This window comes from Magallana gigas, chromosome 4, assembly GCF_963853765.1.
Source record: "Magallana gigas chromosome 4, xbMagGiga1.1, whole genome shotgun sequence".
NCBI classification, from domain to species: domain Eukaryota; kingdom Metazoa; phylum Mollusca; class Bivalvia; order Ostreida; family Ostreidae; genus Magallana; species Magallana gigas.
In genome coordinates, this window is record NC_088856.1 from 19,756,314 (window position 1) to 19,777,458 (window position 21,145).

The window sequence follows — 21,145 nt, forward strand, 5'->3', positions numbered from 1 at the left end:
TTTATCGTTACATATATATTCAAAATATGCCGGTTTTTGTTCGTCTGTTTCGGCGATAATATTGTTACTAAGTGTTATCACCCACGTCGGCATGTCCATTGAAAATTTCCCTTTCAATATTGTGAATTTTTTGAAAGGTCGTCTAAAGAATAAATGTAATTTTTTTTTCATATTTTTTCTGCAGAAAAATAAAAAAAAGAATTCCCTTACTTCATGACTATCATTAGACTTTTTTTTTAAAAATATGACCTAACATAATGAATTTTTGTGTATAATCTATATTAAATTATGAGATCATGCTTCATTGTATTAACATTTGGCGGTTGAATATTTGGACCTTGTTGTGAGCTAAAGCTCAATATAGGAAAACAAACGTTTAACAAACAAAATAAGATTAATAACAAAACTTTCAACCACCATTAATAATATTTTGCAACACGGGATACTAAAGGATCCCTGGCACTGTTTTTTTTTTTAATGATAAACCATAGCGCGTAATCAAATAGGAGTTTCTTCTTTTAATTTTGCTTATGACAAAATAAAGGTAGAAGTGCCATAACTCAACTATAAATACATCAATTATAGGCTTACATCAACCCAATAGTAGACGTTAACTTACGACTGTTTTTTGACGTAACGTCACACGTACATCATTTTGTGAATAACCAAAATCATACGAAAAAATCTTACGTCAAACCTACGTCTAAGATTAAATGTACGATTTTTCGTGAATAGATTCCCTGGCTCTTCATATATATATATATATATGTATATATATATACACTGCTTACAATTGTAAAAATAGAGTCAAAACAATGACACTTTGATTTTTTCTTTTTGATTTTGATTGTGTTAAGGATAACGTTCACATGTTTAATAGTTTGAGATTTCAAAAATATTTTTTTTTACAAATTCAAAACATGAAGTCAAAAATTGTTTTAAAAACTCAATATATCAATATAGTAATGTTACAAAAAATATCAATATTGACATCCATAATTCTTTAGGAAGCTATCCTATGACAAAGGTACATGTCGATTAATATTGAATCCGGGGAAATTCGGACTAATTTTTACATTTTTCTTATTTTTTCTTAAAAACTTTCTGTAGCAATGTGATTGCAAATGTTAGGTTTCTATGTGTTTTTTCATATCATTTTTCACATTTTTGGTTGTATAATCTGATGTATAATTTTCGATCACTACCTGGCACGTGTTGGGAAAAATCTTTAAAATGCATAGAATTAACTCCAGATAGAATATATCGATCATTTGATCATTGACCTTATACTATGTTATTATCAACAATAAATTACAATAAAAATCAATGGTTTGGAGATCCTTTTAGTCATTTTTTTTTTGTAATGCTCGATTAAAAACGGTTAGAATTTTGATAGAGGTAATTTGGACTAAATTGGATTTAAATTAATACGATTCATTGAAATATGAAATTAGTAAAGCTAGTCGTATTTTATCATGTTCCAACCAAATGGGAGTTTCAATATTTCTAGTAATTACAAATGCAAGAAAAGCTTGGTGAGAGTGGACAATCTTGACAATTTTTTTCAATAAACATTTCAAGGTCAAAAGCATAAAAAGTTTGTCATTGTCCTAGTTATTTAAAAGTAAAAAATTGCACGCCAATAGTAGGGCTACGATTTGCAATAAGTAGCTTTCCGTTCCTATAAGTGGAATTTTTTCGCACCTGAGTAAATGTATTCCTTTAAACTTAAAAATAGGACAAAGTCACACAACTTCATATATTTTCCTCGTCATTGTTTTAAATATTTTAAAAGCAATCCGTAGGAAACTTTTTAAATATAAGTTTTCTCTTAAAAAAGTGTTACGTCATTTCCATTGCCAACTTTAAACAATATAAAGAAAAAATCATTCGACCGATATAGTTTGTGATAATCAATAAAGATCAATGTCTTGGGTTACAACCAGAGACCAAGATGAATTTTTCGGTTTGCACTATTTAAAAGATAAGTGGAAATCAGTCATTCTAACGACAAGGAAAATAAATGTGCCTATTTCATATAGTTTGCATTATACTGGGTGAACAGTTAGAGCTTTAGTTCAGTGTATCGTTAATTACGACAACACAGAATAATCAGTTTCTTCAATCGGGTGCAGATCAATATGACCATACGAACTGTCTCTAACACCCGCATGATCATAAGTACTGTCTTCCACATTAAAGTGTTTGTGCTTTGTTACGTCATAATCAGACAGGTCTGATAAATCAGCACGAGACGTGTGGTTATATATATCTTCAACAGGTGTTTTTCTAGCGTCTTTGTTTCCAAGATGGTCGTAAGTACCATCCTCTGTCTCACTGTAAGGACTTTCAGATCCAACAATGCACTCGCCTGCCAATTCATATGAAGGATTAGATTTTTGTAGGACAAAGTAATTGTTTTCGGTATGATTTTCTACATTTGAGTAATTTGTAGACTGAATTGTTTGGGACTTTCCCCTTCCCCCTCCATTTGTGTCCTCTTCTGTTCCTTCTTTTCTTCTTCTTTAAAAAATTAATAATTTGTTATTATGATTTTATACCAAAAACATGTTTTAAGTTTGTTAACAATTACTGTCTCCTCATTAGTTACCTTAATATTACATTATAGATAAATGAACATACCTGACATACAAAATCATTGCAACAGCAAACACGAACAGCACCAATGTGACAATTATGACAGGAACTATTATGGCAGCACTTTTGTCTGATATCCAAAAGAAAAAAATGACAAATATAACTATATTATTGTACAAAAATATGAGTATATTATTACAATTGTTTTAAAAAAACTATAAAATTTACAAATATATATACTTTTAAAAAGCATGAATATAAATCATGAAATATAAATTGGATTTCAAGAAACTGAAAAATAAAGATCATACAGTATCAAAAACCAAACCAATTATCAGAAAAAAACCCAAACCAATTATCAGAAAAAAATGGGTAAATCGTTGAATGTAAATATTGAGATTATATTTTAAAAGAAAATATTTTTTCACTACAACTATTTTTTCTCAAAACTAGGTTTTCAGCTCTCGTTAGAGATGACACAAAAGAATATTATTAAGATTCCGTATAATTGCTTATTTTAGATGATTTACTGTTATTAAGAAACGTAATTAAAATTGAAATTGCCTAATTTATCTTTGTAAATTTATATTTTAGTAATGTTTATATAAATTTTATTGTTTTTTAAAACATAAAATTACGTTCTTTTACTGTGAGGAATGAAATATAAAAGTTTTAGCCTACAACACAAAGGATACTATGAAATATTTTTCTTTGCGTTAATAATGTTTTTTAACTGTCTTCAATACGTAGTTTTCATATTATTTCTTTTTGTGTTTGAAATTTAGTTTTATATACATGTACATGTATTGGTACATGTATATGTAAGGCATGATATAATGAATTTACTTGATAGATATATTTAAAACTTTATTTAACCTGAAGATATATGATGTTGTAGACAATTTTTGTCTTGCTTTGATTTTGATACGAATAGAGCGTGTCTTACAAAGTCCTAGCAAGCATTTTTTTTTGTATTCTTAAAGAATCGATAACATTGATTTACAACGGAAGATAGGTATAAGTGAGAAAGAAAAGCTACTTTAATGTTACACCCTTGCCTCCAATTTTTTCCAAGTCATTCGAAACAAACGATGTGGTTTCAGACACTGAAACAGAAAAAAAAATATTGAAAATAATGTATTTTGCAAATATCTGAGACGCTACTGTTTTGTTGAAATAGTATTTGATTTGCACGATAGAGTTTTGTATATGCAACCACAAAAGGTACATGTTCGAATCAAAAATAGATAAGACACTCTTCCATTGCTGTTGAATATTTTTTATTATATGATATTTTCCTGGTGATCTCCGGCTTTATTCATGTGTTTTTTAAATGATTAAAAATTAAAGCAATTCATCTTAATTTTTCGGGGAGATCTCGCATTACCTGTCACATCATTGGTTTAATAATTCGTATTGTATTTGTCCGAGGTCTCCCTATTGGTGATTTAATGTTTTGTTGTTGTTAGTTTATTATTGGGCATTAATTTAGTTATTTCTTAAGAAGTAGAATTCAAAGAGCTGCAGATCAAAGATGAACTTGAAATCGATAGTTAATCAATCAATGCTTCTTGGACAAACTTAAAAAAATAAGGGATATGCAAAAATTAGTTTTTGGTAAAAAAAAAAAAAAGAGCCACAATTTGCAAATTATACCTTTGCTTCCAGTTATTTTTAAATCAGTGGATACAATCGATGTGGTTTGAGACACTGAAGTAGAAGAAATAATGTGTTTTGTAGAATAGGTTCTTGTTGTGGTTGCTGAATAATTTGTGTCTGTATTTGCTGGTACTGTTGTCGTAGACGCCTCCTTCTATAATATAATCAATTCACACAAATGCAATAATCACAATAAGACAACAGAGAAAAATATTAAAATGTATAGATGTTTGTGAGAATATAGCAAGGAATGCTAGCAATTCATATCTACATGTGCATGTCGGAACTGAAAATAATAGTCTTTTCTCGATAATGCTTCATTAATTATATATATTTTAGATTAGAATAACGACAGCATTGTGCACTTTTTTCAATGTCTATAAATGAACATGTATCTTGAGTGATTTTAATTACCATTTTGTTTAAATTTACATCTTAGAGTTTGTCTAAAAATATAATTTCATCAAAAATTGATTTTACCTTTGAACAAAATACCTCCGTGGATAGATTTTTATTACAGGACGTATATTGACACTCAGATTCTTGAATACTGGCATTAAAATAGCATTTCATACATTTTTTGATTAGTAACCGCTCAGATTCCGGGATCAGTTGACCTAATGAGAAGGATAATAAAGTAACGTAAGTAAATTAGTATTGAAATAGACACACTTTTTTATTTGTCGAAAAACTAGTTATACATTAAAGTAGTAAATGTAACTACTGTATTTTAATTAGTGTTGTTTGGAAATTTTTAAGACACGTTTACCATCGTTCTTAATGTACATAATTTAGCAAAATCAATATACACGTTCAACAAAATCCAACCATAAAATTTGAAGTTCAGAGTACATTGTACCGAACATAGACGTTAGCTTGGGGAACATAAATCTAATAGTTCTTCTTTCAAATTAAAAGAGGGCCTAGACTTAAAGTTAATAATTAAAGAAACATATCTTCTCTTTTTGTTATTTTCTGCGAACTAATTTTTGCAGGTTTTATTGGGTACTTAAGAGAAAAAATATTTAATGACTCATTTGAATTGACAATAATGAAAAGCTCATACGCGGCTATGTTAAGGCTGCCCGATTAATTTCACAGCGATATATAAAAAGTCACTTGTCTGTACTTCATAAGATATGACGCCATAGTTAACGTTGACGTCACGATCTGCATTCCTTTCGATCGTTCTTAGGGAATGTATCGTAACGTAATAAGTGATATTCATACTATAAAACCGCTTCATTCCTTTACATAGACACGGTTGTAAATACTAGTGATATTAAATTCAATATCACCGATATGGATTATAAACAAATCAACAGTTTTAAAGCTTCGTAATAGGTAAATAACTATTCATAAACTAATGGTTTTGAGACTCCCTCTGCTACGTGTAATCTAATGAATGCTGATATGCATATAAAAAACGGCTTGGCGCAAGTGAAAGATGAAAACAATCTTAGTATATTTTACGTGAAATCGGGATAGAAAATAAGTACCAATGTGAATCTTGCTGGGGGAAACCTACCGATTGACCCGATTTTGTGTAAATCGAGCCTTGAAGGGAAAAAATGTGCCTTATTTCGATGGCGGTGCGAAATGTTTTGACAATATTTCAAATAAACGAATTATTTATATGAACCCCCAGCAAGAACTGCAAAATACATTACTTATCGAAAGATTTTTCATAAAAATATTTCTGATTTAATGTCATTATTAAATTGCGCCGATGCGATTTTTAAAGATTATTTACCGTGTTAGAATACACCCGTCACGTGCTTAAGAAAAATATATGACGTCACAAAAATACATCAAATATAGTGTTGGATGTCAACTTTAATTTAAGTAATAAAAGTTTGAAGAAACTTGCTCGTTTAAAGTTTTTTACGATTATCAAAATAGTATCATTTTTCGATATATATTTAGCTTCGGACAGCCTTAACATAGCCGCGTAAACCATATTATTTGAATACAGAAACGTATAAACAAGAATCATGTATTGTCTTTTTCATTGTACTGAGGTCATATTTTGATTTGAACATTATAATGACTGTTTTCTACGGCGGCGTGGAATGACCAGTTAAAAAATAAATAAATCTTATTTGTTCGGAAGAGTAAGGATTTATTCGGACGAATTACGATTTGTTCGGATAATTAGTTATTTGTTGGGACGAACTAGGATTTGTTCAGACGAATTAGGATTTGTACGGACAAATAAGTAATTTGTTCGGACGAATTATGATTTGTTTGGACGAATAAGTTATTTGTTTGGACAAATCAGTTATATTTGTATATATAAAAACAACATTTTTGATGAGTAATTTATAAGACTATCTGATCAGGCAATGTTTTAGATGATGAAGTGGGAGAGGGTTTTTGATCAAGCCCCTTTCCTTGAATGTCTTGTTTCCATCAAACGATAACACTTAAATGTTATATCACTGATATTTTAAGAGTGTTGGAATATAGAGGCGGAACGAGGCGTTCGCCGCTCGATTAATATTGTCAAAAAATGAATTTAAAACAAAAATAAGAACTGAATTTAAATTTAACAACTGCGATCTGTATTTTTTGAGCGGCAATGATAACGGTGATTTATGTTCAATTTAGCGGCGAAGTGTTAACTTAATTGTTTACCCAGTCAAAAGTGGGGTATATATACATGTTTTCTGCGTGTTTTGACAAGCAGCAGAACAATTATTAGATAGGTTTGACATTTTAAAAAATCGTTCTTTCCTTTGTTTGGTTTCTCATATCGTGGCATCAAATAAGCGACACTATGATTCATCAAATTCATGAATAATTTGACACGCTGTTGAACTGCCGATCAAATTCGACGCCCGAATATGAAATATCTTTCGACGCCCTTCATTCATAAAATATCTGACATATTTTGCTGCCAGGATATAAGCTCAAGTCTCAAAATCTGTCAAAATTTTGCATGTCGATCAAGAGCGGGAGTAATATTTATTGATGGCATAGCGCAAATCATTTTTAATTATTGAAGAAAACCTGTCGTTGCCTAGAATGGGTATTTCCATGGGCATCTAAAGAGGAGTCGGGGTACATGTCGGGGGAGGGCAAACAATTTTATCTTTCAGCCCACCCCTTCAAGTCGGGAAAATTTCCTGGAACTCCGCATGTTCTTGTTAACTGAATTATTCTCTTCAAATCTACGTATTCATGACTATTAAATCTCTCTCTCTATCTTTTCCTAACTAATTAAGACCAAATATCTTATTCGTCCGAACAAATATCTTATTTGTCCGAACAAATATCTTATTTGTCCGAACAAATAACTTATTCGTCCCTACAAATACTATTTCGTCTAAGCAAATAACTTATTCGTTCCTACAAATACTATTTCGTCCAAACAAATAACTTATTCGTCCAAGCAAATAGTAATTCGTATAAACAAATAGCTAATTTGTCTGATGAAATCCTAATTCGTCCGAAAAAAATATCTTATTCGTCCGAACAAATCGTAATTCGTCTGAACAAATCGTTATTTGTTTGAACAAATAAATATTCCGTCCGAACAAATAAGATTTACTTATTTTTTCCATCTAGCCCTTCCACGCCGCCGTAGTTTTGATGTACACTATGCATCAACTTATAATTAGGAATTAAGCATTGTAATAAAAGTGTGTAGTAAATTGTATTATAGATTGTAGTTGGTACATGTAGACAAATAAAGTTTATAATAATTTGATCCCTTTTTAATGAAAAGATGTCTTTGAAAAAATCAAGACAAACTTTCAATTGGTTGAAATAAGTGTAAACGATTGTACTATAACAACTATTTTAATGCTAGACAAAAATTCACATTGACTAGACTTTTAGAATTCATCCTAGCCAAAAAAACACTTGACATGTTGAAAACGTGTTTATGACTAAAAAGGTCATACCCTGTTCTTTGTTTTGGTAAATGTCTTTAACAATCCCGATCCAAAGTGGAGTTGACGTTTCGTGCATGGATTCCATGCAGGCCATTGAGGTATTTGATAGTGTGAGGTTTCCGATTGGATAAACTTTAATACTCTTACAGTATTCCTTCATTTGCTTCCAACTTTTAGCTGTCGTACCATTACCAACTAATAAGAAACAAATTAATGCTAGTTTATGACAACCGACTGCAAACTGTTTATTCAAAAAAAATAGTGCATGTATTTCGAATATACGTGTATAGAATAAGAATGAGTCTTTTAGATCTTTACATGAATTTCTTATTCAGAGATCATTTGAGACACAACTATGAAACTAAGAAAGATATCTTTATAGCCTAGTATCAAGTATCAATAAAATTGAGTTGCATTGCAAAAAAGCTGACATAATACATGGACATGCACTTGCAGGTAAAATATGCAACTCTGATGAAAACACGGTTTATTGTTTGATGGAAAAACGAATGACACTAGTTCGCTTGCCTGTGATGTTAAATAAGGTGTAAGGTTAGTTATCATTTATTATTATGCCGTTATCATTTATTATTATGCCTTCTGTCAGTTTGTCACTCCATATTCAATACTCATCTATTTTCGCATAGTATCAAAGGATTTATATTGCGTAAGCATACTATGCCGAAATAGAGCACGGCGAATATTTTCAACGAAAATCTGTCTTGCGCCGACAGCGGGATTCGAACTCACGACGCTAAAATCATGGAATCTAGCATGAAGCCCAACGCGTTACCGCTACGCTAAATTATCCGTTATTATGAACACCGGTATTTAGGTATATAAAACGTAGATATATACGACTGACATCAAGCAATTAAAATTATTCATTTTTCAAAAAAAAACTTCATTATTGACGGTAATTTTAAAGTTAAAGTTTCCTATAAACTTTTGAACAAATTGATTGAACATTTTTCAAAGAAATTCTACATAAGAATCACAAAAACGCTTTTTTAAATGACGCTTGATAAAGAATGTTCAAGAAAAAAAATTCACTGAGATTTCGTCTGCTAAACATTTCGAGTTTTCTCGGTAAGGCCAAACGTCTCTCTATTTCTTGAAAAGAACATAAACCTTTGTTGACATTTTATTGTACAACAACTTGTTGATTAAATAAACAATCAAATCAATTGATTACACGTAATTTGAAAAACAACAACAAACGCTTGCTTTTCCGGTGATTATTTTAAGGGACTTGTCAACACTCAAACGTCAGAGCTACTTATAGCAAAGCACGTCAGTATATTTAACAGTCGGCATAATAGTAACAGTACTGTTGTGTTGTGCATGTACTATGCCTAAATAGTAGTCAGGGTTTGATACATAGTGCACTCGCCTCCGGCTCGTGCACCATGTATCAAACCCTGACTACTATTTAGGCATAGTACATGCACAACACAACAATTTTATATAAAAGGAAACCTTTCCAGATTCAAACTATTTTATCTAACAAAAATACTGGGCCAGAAACGTTGATTGATCAATGTTTATGTCAGAATTCATAGGTTTTCTTTGTATTGCTTGGACAAATAATAAACAAATATATAATTATTTTGTCAAAGAATTTTGTTCATTTAGTGGCTATGATATGTCTTAATCACTGAAATGTGAAACTAGTCCTCAAAACATTGCCATTAGGAACGTTTCGTTTAAATTCCTACCGAATTTGTACGATTACATACAATGTTTAGGTAACATTGTACAGAAAATATTAACAGTGTCATATAATTAATACGTTTCTTTGCAAAAATTAGCTATTTAAACTGAAATGATTTTGTGCTTTACATTTATCACAAAGCCAATTTTAGGCTCATGGAAGGTACTTGTTTTTTTTTTTAACAAAGCAACCAATATTTTTTTGGACTTTGCTTTGAAAATATTTGATTTGTGTTGAAAGATTATTTTTAAAGCTTGATAAACGCTCAGTCTGTGTGCTGTATTACACAATGTATTTGTTAAGCAGGCAAATACGTGTTTTTACAAACAAGACATAACAATCTTATTAGCGAGCTTTTAATTATTTAACTTATTCATTTCAATTTTTTGTCATCCTTAAAATATAGAGAAATAGTATATATAATGTATGCATCAATGTAATGTGTTACGGATTGCCGTTTATTGAATGATTGGACATGTATGATGATGTTATTTGAGTTAAACATTTATGTGTTATGTAATAACAACACAAAGTATTTAACAATACAAATAATTTTGAGGTCGGTCGCAGGTTTAAAATTTTGCTGCAGGGTATTAATATTGCGCATTACTGTCGTAAAACGGAAATACATAGTGAAATATAAAAATATACAGGTTATCATGTAACGTTTTCTTTTAAAAAGACAACTTATCATTAAGAACTTTTTTATAGTTCAATTTATCCTTAGAATAATGTTCAGTAGTATATTAATCATCTCGAAGCTTCATCAAAGTCCACGTTATCTGCGTTGGAGTCAACGTCTTACAAAGACGTCAGTTGAGACTTTGACGTAGCAAATGACAAAAATAACCATAGTGCATTTTTTTTTTATTCCTGCGTAAATAATTTAAAATGTAAACATGATTTGCAAAAAGGGCATATAAAAAAATGCCTGATCCTTTCATGTTTTGTGTGAGTGGAAAGGTATTTTTTATCTTTTATAAATAGAAATCAAATCTGATTCGTAAACATCGTTTTATTCATTACAATTATATATGTAAAATGGCTAGACAGACACGTTAAAGAATACATAGGTTCATACCTGGCTTGTTGCATACAAATCCTAGGGATTTTCCACATCGGTAATCTCTATATTTAGGAGATTTATCGCATTCTAAAGAAAGGCATCTGCTTTGAACACTCAAATTTGTTGTATCTGTAACATCAGAACTTCCTCTTATTTTCTGTTGATTGAAGTTTTTGAAATAAATACAGGCATTTACATATTGACTTTTGTAGATTACCTATTTCTGCAATATTCTTTTAACAACTGTTACGGTGTTATCTTTTTGAGAAATTAAAAACAATGCCTTGTTTAGTTAAAAATTATTTTCGTCATTTTTTCTTATATATATTAACCTAAAGTTCAAAAAAATTTACACTTTTTGTGAACGAAATACATGTAGTCTGATGACATATACATGTAATAATGATGTTCATTATCTAACCTGTTAGAAAAACATTAAATGACGATTCTCCTCCACATTCTGTTGACAATAATCCACTTTCGTTACACTTGAACGTGCAATTTGATGGAGCTAGCCGGTTTTGAGAGTTATCAAAACTATCTGATAGACAATTGCAGCTCTTTGCCTACTCAAAATAGAATACCTTTACATGGTATAAAAGAAAACTGATATATCTATAATATGGAGGTTAATGTACTTTAGCTTACATACCTGAAGAGCAAACAAATATTGACTTTCCTGAAGGCAACGTTCTTGGCATAGTGGAGGGGACGATATTGAGAGTTCAAATGTTTTATTAATAACATTTTGTATTTCTGATGTTGCGTAACAACCTGCAAATAAATGTGCCATTTTGTTGCTTAGTCTTAACAGTACAAACTTCTTACAATAATGAGAGTTGTTATATCAACATTTTTGTCAATAAAAATCAGAATAATTTATCGAATATACTTAACTTGGTCTCTATTGTGTGTATATTTCAACCATTTAAGGTCAATACCAATTGCTTTGGACTATTTCATACGACTAAAACAGTGCTTAAGTTTACTCAGAAAGAAAGAAAAAAATCACCTGATGATAATGAATAAACATCTATTGTATGTTATAAACCTTTAATTGTATTGTTATTTTTCACTTTGTAGATCAATGTCATACTTTTTGAGGTAATGGCCAATGAATGTTTTTGGAAAAAAAATTCAAAAAATTTACACTATGATTGAGATTTTCTTCAGTGGAAATAATTCAATTCTTCAAAAATGAATACAGTTTATGAATGGCAGCAACACTAAATAGATACAAAGCATTAAGTTTTCAGAACAATTTAAAAAAAATAATTCAGTCAAAATTTCCTCTATAAGTTTTCAAATCCCTAACAATTCTTGATTTAATTGAAAAAATTAATGATGATTACACTTAAACATTTATAAAATAAAACTACTTCTATTGATTCTATTCCGCTGGCATAAAATGTATGTAGTCAATGATAAACATTTTGAGATTTGGTGTCGTTTTACGCTTTTGCATTGCGTGCAATACATATATCTTAATGAAAAATTGAGATAGACCAACAGAAAATATAAAACAGTATATTGACTTTGAAATAAAATCTCAACCTTTATTATAATAATACTACCGATAAATTTAAGCGGAAACAAAATCTGAAAAAATTAAGTCCGAATTTTCTCTGTTTTGTTTTAGCTAAATTCCATAATATAGTATAGCTATCGAATTTTATGTCAATAATATTTCATTTTATAAATACTTTATATGTTTAGAACAAATTTTACTTATGATATTGAACTTTATAACAATCAGAATTTGACAACTCCAACCGTGAGTAAACAACATCCTTAAGTTAGTTTTACCGAAGCTTTTTGCAAGCTGATCATTGTCCGCAAATAGCAAGTTAAGCAAGTTAATTTAGATTCATTAATTTCTATTTTATTTTAAGTAACCCAAGTCGTTCATTTATTTAATTGTCTTATCAAACTGTTCAAGCTTAAAATATTGAAATATTTAATATGCAACACACATGCATTGACTTATTTGAAAATGTCTAGCGATCCGTTTATTCAAAACTTTTGCACTTACAACTTAATCATTCCTTCACCCACTATATTAAACCCTTGGTCTTAAATGAATTCAATTATTGCCAACACAAAATGTAAAAAAAAAATGTGCATTTAGGAAAATATTTTTAAAAAGCTTTTGTTTTCTGTTATTTCCATGTATAAACTTGCCTTTTTTCAAGTGACTATTATATATATGTATATTAACATGTGTTTATCAATTGTTTTGTATGTGTGAATAAGCTGTACAGCTTACTGACACAGCTAAAACAGTCAATAACCACACAATACATTTGCTTGTTTCTATACACATGCTAACATTGTTGAGTGAAGATGGGAAACAAATCAAGCCAAATATTTTACAAGAAAATCAATTACGGCATAATTTATTTTAAACATACTTAGATACATGAACAAACAGTTGATAATTACAAATACTTATTTGTCGAAATTATTTATTACTTTCTAAATTGATAACTTATTTAATAATATGCGTGTATGAATGCTTGACATGTTAAATGTCGATATACATTTGTGATTAACTTTACATAAAGGCATACACTTACATTATTATCATTATTAGCTTTTGATAATAAATGAAGGAATATTTCAGTCATGCAAAAATGATACTGCATTGAGGATGAACTCTTATGAAGTATTAGATAATTATGTAAAATAATTAGAAATGCGATATATAGCTAAATTGAGGGTAACTTTTAAATCAATTTTAACTTAAGCCAATTTTTTTAAGTAGCAGCACTTTCAGAATTTGAAGGATAAATTCATTCAATTTAAAAAAAAAAGAAGAGATATATCATTATAATTTCAAATGACCAGGTGATATTGGAAATTGTATCAAATTTCATCTGAAGGAATTTTCAATATATACCACATAACTTTCAACTGAGGTTTGTATCCGAGTATTTGATATGTTGTTGCAATGAAGATTTTGAAATGTACATAAAATATTTCTAGAGATATTTTGTACGCTACTAATAATTGAACGGAATATGTCATTTCTTCGGTATGTGTTTTAAAATATAACGCCTAAACAAAAGTGCTTAACATTTCAGTTTACAGGCATGGCTTTAATAATAAGATAATAAGATGGATAGTCTTATCTTTCACCTATAATTTTGATCCACTGTGATCTCTTTTTGTACAATCCAGTCCAGTAAAAACTTGTCGATTCATTTCCCCTCTGCGTAAGTGACTGATTCTTTTCCATGCATTCTTTTTGTGCATCAAACCAGGTTAAAGCTTTTGATTGAGATATTGCTTAAAGAAATCAACAATAATTAAAGGAATAGTCTCTTGTTGCTATAGCAACAAAAAGGTCTTCCGTTCCTCATGTATCAATCTTTACAAAAACCATTTCTCTTGTAAACAGAAAATGGATATAATATATACTGTAAGAGGTTTCCCAAGTAATAAACAAAACAAAAAGACAAAATGTCAATTTTTGAGTACTTTCTGTGACGACAGGAAATTACGCCGAATCATAAAGAAATAGTAAAGATATCATAAACTTTGTCTTTCATCAACGTTTGGATGTTCAAGTTCTTTTTAGTTATAATATCTCGTTGAGAAAAGGTTTTCGGAAACGAACAAAGGGAAGTAATTTAAGAAATTGAAAGTAGATATTTTAGTACATTTACATACGGTACGTTACTGTTCATCAAATTGAGTAAAATGTACAAAAAAAATCTAAAGTTAAAAAAACACTTCTATTGCTTGAACGCTTCGAGTGAGAACCGGAAGTGACATACTACCAAAAGAAACCCGTTAAACACATGTTCAATCAAATGTCCATTATCAATATTAGTTTTGTATCTTGATCACTCACAGTTTCTGATGTCTTGTGGGTTTTTTGGTTTTTTTTTTTAAAGAAGGCTACCTGAGATATTTGAGATGCCTCACCGGAAGTATAACTCTTTTTGTTTTTTTTTTACCATGTGTAGATGACAAATGTTACTTCCATGCTAAATAACCAAAATATTTTTAAGAAATCAAAATAGGGTGTACTTCCTGTGACGACCGGAAGCTATGCGGGATAGAACAACAAAAGTGTTAACACATGTTAACAACAAAGTTTGATTGTTAAGGTGGTTACCGTTTTTGAGATCTCGTCTACATACGGATTTTTGTCTCGGGACAGAAATCGGACAAACGTAAGTGCTCAATGTGAATTGCATTCAATATTTCTTGTATACTTGCCTTTTGTACATTATTGGTCATCGAGCTAACTAAAAATATCACAGGAATAAAGTTAGACTGATAAACAGCTCGATTTGATTGAACTCTTCCTGTGTGGACCGGAAGTGACGGAAGACAAAATAAAACCGGTTAAACACATTTTCAATCAAATGTATATCATCCATAAAAGTTTCGCTTCTAGTTCCTGAGATATCGTGGGTACAAAACGTGTTTTAAAAAAGCTACCTGAGATAATTGAGATATCTTATCGGAAGTAGAATTTTTTTGTTTATATAACATTGCATAGATAACGTATGAATAGATTTATACTTATATACTTATTCTATGGAAAAGGAATTTAATGTGTTAAAATAATTATTTTAAGTGCTTCCGGTGACGACAGGATGTTACGACGAACAAAACAAAATAGTTTAAATACCTCTACACACAAGTCTTTCATCCCACAAAGTGTGGTTGTTCAAGTCTGTACCGTTTTTGAGATTTCGAGCTGACAAGCTTTTCGTTGCGGAACAGGAAACGGAAGAACGGAAGTAAATTTAGATAAAAAATCTATTTAATACCTTTTTTTAATATCTTTTTATTTTCAATCCGCACCAAAAATTTTAGGAACATCTATCCAGACATCTCTGAGATATTCACGAGACATAAAGGGAGAAAAAATACTTAAATAACTAGAGCAAAGCTCGTTGCTTTGCAACGAGTTGGTATTCCATTAATGTCGAGAGTAAAGCTAGATGTTCCTGTAAGAAGCAGAGTTCTTAAACCAATAACAAGGTAACTCAAACAAACAAAAATAAAAAAAAAACGAATAATTCTTGGTACGACTTTGAAATATCCGAATGATTCTCAGTATGAATTAACAAAATTTATTATGATTTCAAGAACGACTTAACAAAAAAAATCCGAACGTGTCAAAGTAATTAACAAAAATCGGTTTGTTTTTTTACGAGTTAATAACGCTATTTTTTTAACCTTAAACGCGGATTCAAAATTTCCGGAAATATCGATTTTTAATCCCCATTATCTCTTAAATCAACGTCCGATTTTAAAACCGATTTTTGATTTGAATTCATTATGTCAAATTCTATAACACTGTTGTATTTTCTTATTTTGTTAAAAAAATGAAAATTTCAAAAAATTGGAACTACTTCCGGTTCTGAGCAAAATTGATGAATACAATTTTAAACCCCCCAGTACACCATAGAATTGATACATCTAACATCAGTAAAAATTTCAAAGCGATATCTTTAAAGTTTATGGAGATTTCCTCCGGACAAAATCACTTTTTTAAAAATTAAAAATGGCCGTCAAATTGGAACTGAAATGACTAAAACCTTCATATTGTTGAGGCAGGGTAACTTTACAAAAGCTCTAAAAATCAGAAAAGTCAGTAAAGAAATATTAATAAAAAGAAACCGAAGAAAAACAAGAGGGTCTACGAAAGACCCTAATAAGAAAGAAAGAAAAAAACCTTACAATCACTATAAGGTCTTCCGTTGGATACGAAAGCCCCTTATTACGTTAAACATGCATCAAACATTTGATTAGGAATATAAATAGATAAAAGGATTTCAGTCTTACCTGTTAGAGTTATAAGAAAGTGAATTAACCAACACGCATACATCGTGACAAAACCGCGATACCTGGAACAAGTGAAGAATGTATTTTGCAAACTAAAATTATTTTGAACAGTTACACAAATAGCTACGAACATTAGGAATAATACAATGAAAATGCTACAATTAATGATTGTCCGTAAGTATTTTACAGAACATTTAATGCATGGTTTTCAAATTTGTAAATAAATTAATTTTGCTTTCAGTATAGCAAAACCAAAAACTGTTATGTTATGACTGTGAATTCATGTGAATATTTCAAATACCTTTTAAAAGTTTGCAATTTGTGATACTGCGTATTATTGTTTACATGTACAGGCTGGAGAATATTCTCAGTAGGTGAATTGTTTCATCTTTTCAAAACTAGTGAACTGTTGAAAAGTTTCTTTATAATTCGGAGCTGTTTCTCTCTTATGGATGAATGATTTAAAATATTCTGTGTAAATTCTTAACTAGCTTGCTTAAAATATCAGTGGGATGGAATAAAAATATTTAATGTGCAGCTAGTAAAAAACATAAAATGTATGCATGATATGTAGCAAGTAAATGTTGTGTTTACATATATCATACCCAATACTTAATCTCGTCAGTGGTGTACTACAAACAATGTACCTCTAAATAAAGTATATACTGTCTATTGTGGCCATTCAAAGGACCGATAAAAAAATCACACAAGACAAGAAGTCACATAACGCAGTCCAAGACTAACTTCACAATCTTTTGAGCTACCTTTTGGCTATTCATAATAATTTGTACCAAATACAAATGTTGTTAGTTTATATATCTTTTAGCTATCAACTAGTTTTTGATAGACTGAAATTAGAATTTATTCATCCTAAAAAAATAATTTTGTACAGAATCACGAATTATATAAACAAAGGGGGCGAATTAGTAAACTCAATATTTTATTTTGTTTCCATCGAATGGACTATGGCAGTATGATTTAATATTGTTTTGTATTATGATGTTTCCTTTACGATGTTTCTGTTTACCAAGTAACTGTAAATATAATTTATTTTGGTTGAACTCGGTGAATTAGAATAAAATTTACTTTTTTGTGGAAACGCCAATAAGAGATGGTGGGGTGGGAGGTGGGGCTTAATGTTTTGTAGGTAAGTCGTGTTCGATATGTATCCATTCTGGCGTTCAAACTTTGCACGGGAAAGTTTAAAGTGTATGGGTGTAGTAATCAGTACTTGATAGGGTTCTTATTGAGTATACCGGTATTATGGTAATGTGCTCTTGAGCATATATGACAAGCTGCTTGTCAAATGAAAACTTCAGAGGTTTTCAGACGTGGTTGATGTTGAATATTGCAGAATATTGATGTGGAATATTCCAGATTGTATGGGAGTGACTTTCTGTAATGCAAGAACGCAAACGCAAAAAAAAAATTGTATTTTGTTTTTGGTGTTTAATTCTCTTGTTAAGTGCAAGTACAAAAGAAACAGCTTTAACCATGCATAGTTTTACACACGTTTTCATATCTATTAATCTGACTCTAAGCTTGTGTTGACTATACTCGTACATGTATGATGTCGGACTCGTTATCCGCCATGTTTGTTTATTTGACTAAGCACCTTCCCAATTTATTCTTTATACACGTGTTAATTACATAGCTTTTTTTTTTTTTTTATAAATATTGATGTGCGGATTCAACTTGAACGTGTACATTGCCCAGATGAGTTTTGCTGAGACGTCCGTTTACCATGTTGCCATAAACAGCTTAATGACCGATGTTTATAGAATTTCAGTTACTATTGGGCCGCCATGTTTGTTTATACAGGGTGCGACAAAAGTAGTCATTTGAGATATAGCGGGAGTCTTGAAAAACCTCACGTATGGGGGTTAATGATAATAACTATTAACATAATAGGTGATAAATATTCTAATTGGTATTAAAACAAAACACTTCTAATTATTTCTCAGCTTGGTTAACTCACCCTACACTTTCCGCCATGATATTCATTAGTCAACCCGTTTCTAGATACCCCGTTCTTGAAAGTTCTTTCCATTAATGTTAAAATCGTATTAATTGTTCTACTTTATTTATTAACTCTCCGATCTAAGATATCTGCCCGTTCGTTAATAAGTCAATCCGCGTTCTTGGTTACCCCGTTCTGGAAAGTTCTATCCCATTTTCTCACCAAAGGTCGCGCATCGCAAACCAATGACTATCAAAACTAAAACTGCCCACTTATTCAACATTTGTCAAATCTTAACTTTCATGATAGGCTCACAGTAAATATATTCACTCTATACGTAATCATTCAATATTATTTCATTGCAAGTATATATTTTGATCGAGACTATCCCTGATTTAGATCCACCAAAGCGTGTCCACAACCTTACTCTCATTTTTTGCTATTTCGGGCTTGTTTGTCGAAAATGAAAGTATGTTTTTGAATTATTTTACAATAGTAACTTATCAGTTAAAATTCAATTATACCTTACGGACATCGTCTCACATGTGTTGAAATACCGAAGATGTAAGCAAGTACTCTGGTGCACGCAGTTTGTAGTTTATTTGCAAAATGTCTTCATTTATAAATATAGATATGATATTTTAGGGCCCTACCTTCTGTTGCAACTTATATGTATGTAGTCTCAAGTTTTCATGTTCATATTCATTATAACTTCATCTAAAACAATCCATAAATTCATATACATGTACATACATGTAACATGCTACAATAGACTGGTTACATGTGATGAGACATTTTAAGTTTAATTTAAAATGTTACATGTCGTTAACGCAAAAATAAAAATAAAACAACTGTAATGTGATCTGTTACGAACACAACGATTGACAAATTGTAACTAGTCGCAGAAATTTTCAATAAATTTACGGCTAGGCACAGGGCGATGCAATTTGATAGTCCTTATGCAATTTGTTAATACGGTACGGTCGACGTCATGATATATACAATTCAGCTGACGCGATCTGTCACGATTGTACAATGCCCATTCAGATCGGAGAATTTTTTTTTCTACTAGACAGACATATTTTTGTTTATAGCCGCTTACAAAATTTGGTCGCTCAAATGTCCAGAATGATATCTCATCTATTTAGCCCCAACTGACAATACTGACACAACTTAAGTGAACGCGGTGGCGCAGCATGGCGTTTGCCTCACCAAAGATTAGTCAAGATCAACACGATAAGGGGTCTCGATGAAATGCGATTCGTTGCGCTTGGCAACGATACGATAATAACATATAAATTGTAATTGAAAATTTATCGTGTTGATCGTTGAAAGTCTGTTGACTGTTAAAAAATGTCGTACGATTAACACGTTCGTCACGACATTATTCAAGATCTAGTGAGATTTGGTGCTTTTTCTTTTATAACGATTTAGACCGAGACATAAATCGCGCTCCGAATCGGGACAGTGGGAACGTACTTGCATACAATAGATATACTACGATTAGTACTTTTTTATTCAAGTGATTTTCAAAAATCGTTAAGTGATAAAATGAGAAAAATATTATATATAAATTAAAATAAATGATGCTATATATGTTAAAATAATTTTTCTTTTTCTTCCTTTTGTAAATACTAAATTATTTACACAGGGAAGTGAACTATTATGACTAAGCTCTCCATTTTGACAGAATTATGACCATAATCGTAGCAGCCATATTCACTAACAATGAATATCATACTTAAATTAACATAAAGTATGATATTCATTGTTGAATAACGAATTCAAATTAAAAGAAAAAGAAAGAACATGTCACAACAGACCTGTAAAACTTTGCTTCCATATTGCTAGGCTGGGTACTTCTTTCTGTTTAAAACTTCCTTGTTGGCTCGCATATTTATATCCCGTCCCTTAACCCCGGCGATATTTTAAAGGTGTCATGAATAGTGTGTAGAATTGTAGACAAAAAGAAATATGCCTTCGTTTTTAGATATTCCTCAATATATAGTTTATTCAATCTATAAACAATTAAAGTGAGGTGTTTTGTCTAGCTTTTCATTGCAGATGTCTACAAGTAGTAAACAAGTAATATCTGATAGGAAATACTGAGAATATATGTTAGTCAACTATGTAATTTACATTTGTCATGAATTTAATACCCTTACCTTTTCGCTGAGCATCTAGAGAAACAAGTATATAGTAAACATTTTACCTAAACTCAAAATTGACACTTCTTTAAAAGACATTTATGTAATTTCTTAGTGCATGGTACTGGAGCGTAAACACTAGTACTACAGACGAACAACGAGTATTTGTTGTACTAGCTTGAATGATCAGCCGTTTGTCGTCAAAAATGTCGTACGATTAACACGTTCGTCACGACATTATTCAAGATCTAGTGAGATTTGGTGCTTTTTCTTTTATAACGATTTAGACCGAGA

The 21,145-nt window shown here is 30.6% G+C and overlaps 1 protein-coding gene across 2 annotated transcripts; it reads right to left on the reverse strand.

The window, feature by feature from the left end:
• Window positions 1–855: 855 nt before the first annotated feature.
• On the reverse strand, window positions 856–20,636 carry LOC117685512 (uncharacterized). 2 transcript variants are annotated; one of them, XM_066081595.1, is made up of 13 exons: window positions 20,528–20,636; window positions 19,358–19,421; window positions 16,745–16,806; window positions 14,075–14,224; window positions 11,589–11,710; window positions 11,358–11,502; window positions 10,952–11,065; window positions 8,166–8,351; window positions 4,738–4,874; window positions 4,255–4,411; window positions 3,651–3,704; window positions 2,644–2,728; window positions 856–2,523 (listed from the first exon to the last, which is right to left on the reverse strand). In XM_066081595.1, exons 3-13 carry the CDS (start codon window positions 16,785–16,787, stop codon window positions 2,094–2,096), a joined length of 1,623 nt encoding a protein of 540 aa, XP_065937667.1. In that variant the 5' UTR covers window positions 16,788–16,806; window positions 19,358–19,421; window positions 20,528–20,636; the 3' UTR covers window positions 856–2,093. The 2 variants fall into 2 exon arrangements, with proteins under 2 accessions (XP_065937667.1, XP_065937668.1); XM_066081596.1 differs by lacking the exon at window positions 3,651–3,704 and having other exon boundaries at window positions 20,528–20,635.
• Window positions 20,637–21,145: the final 509 nt, after the last annotated feature.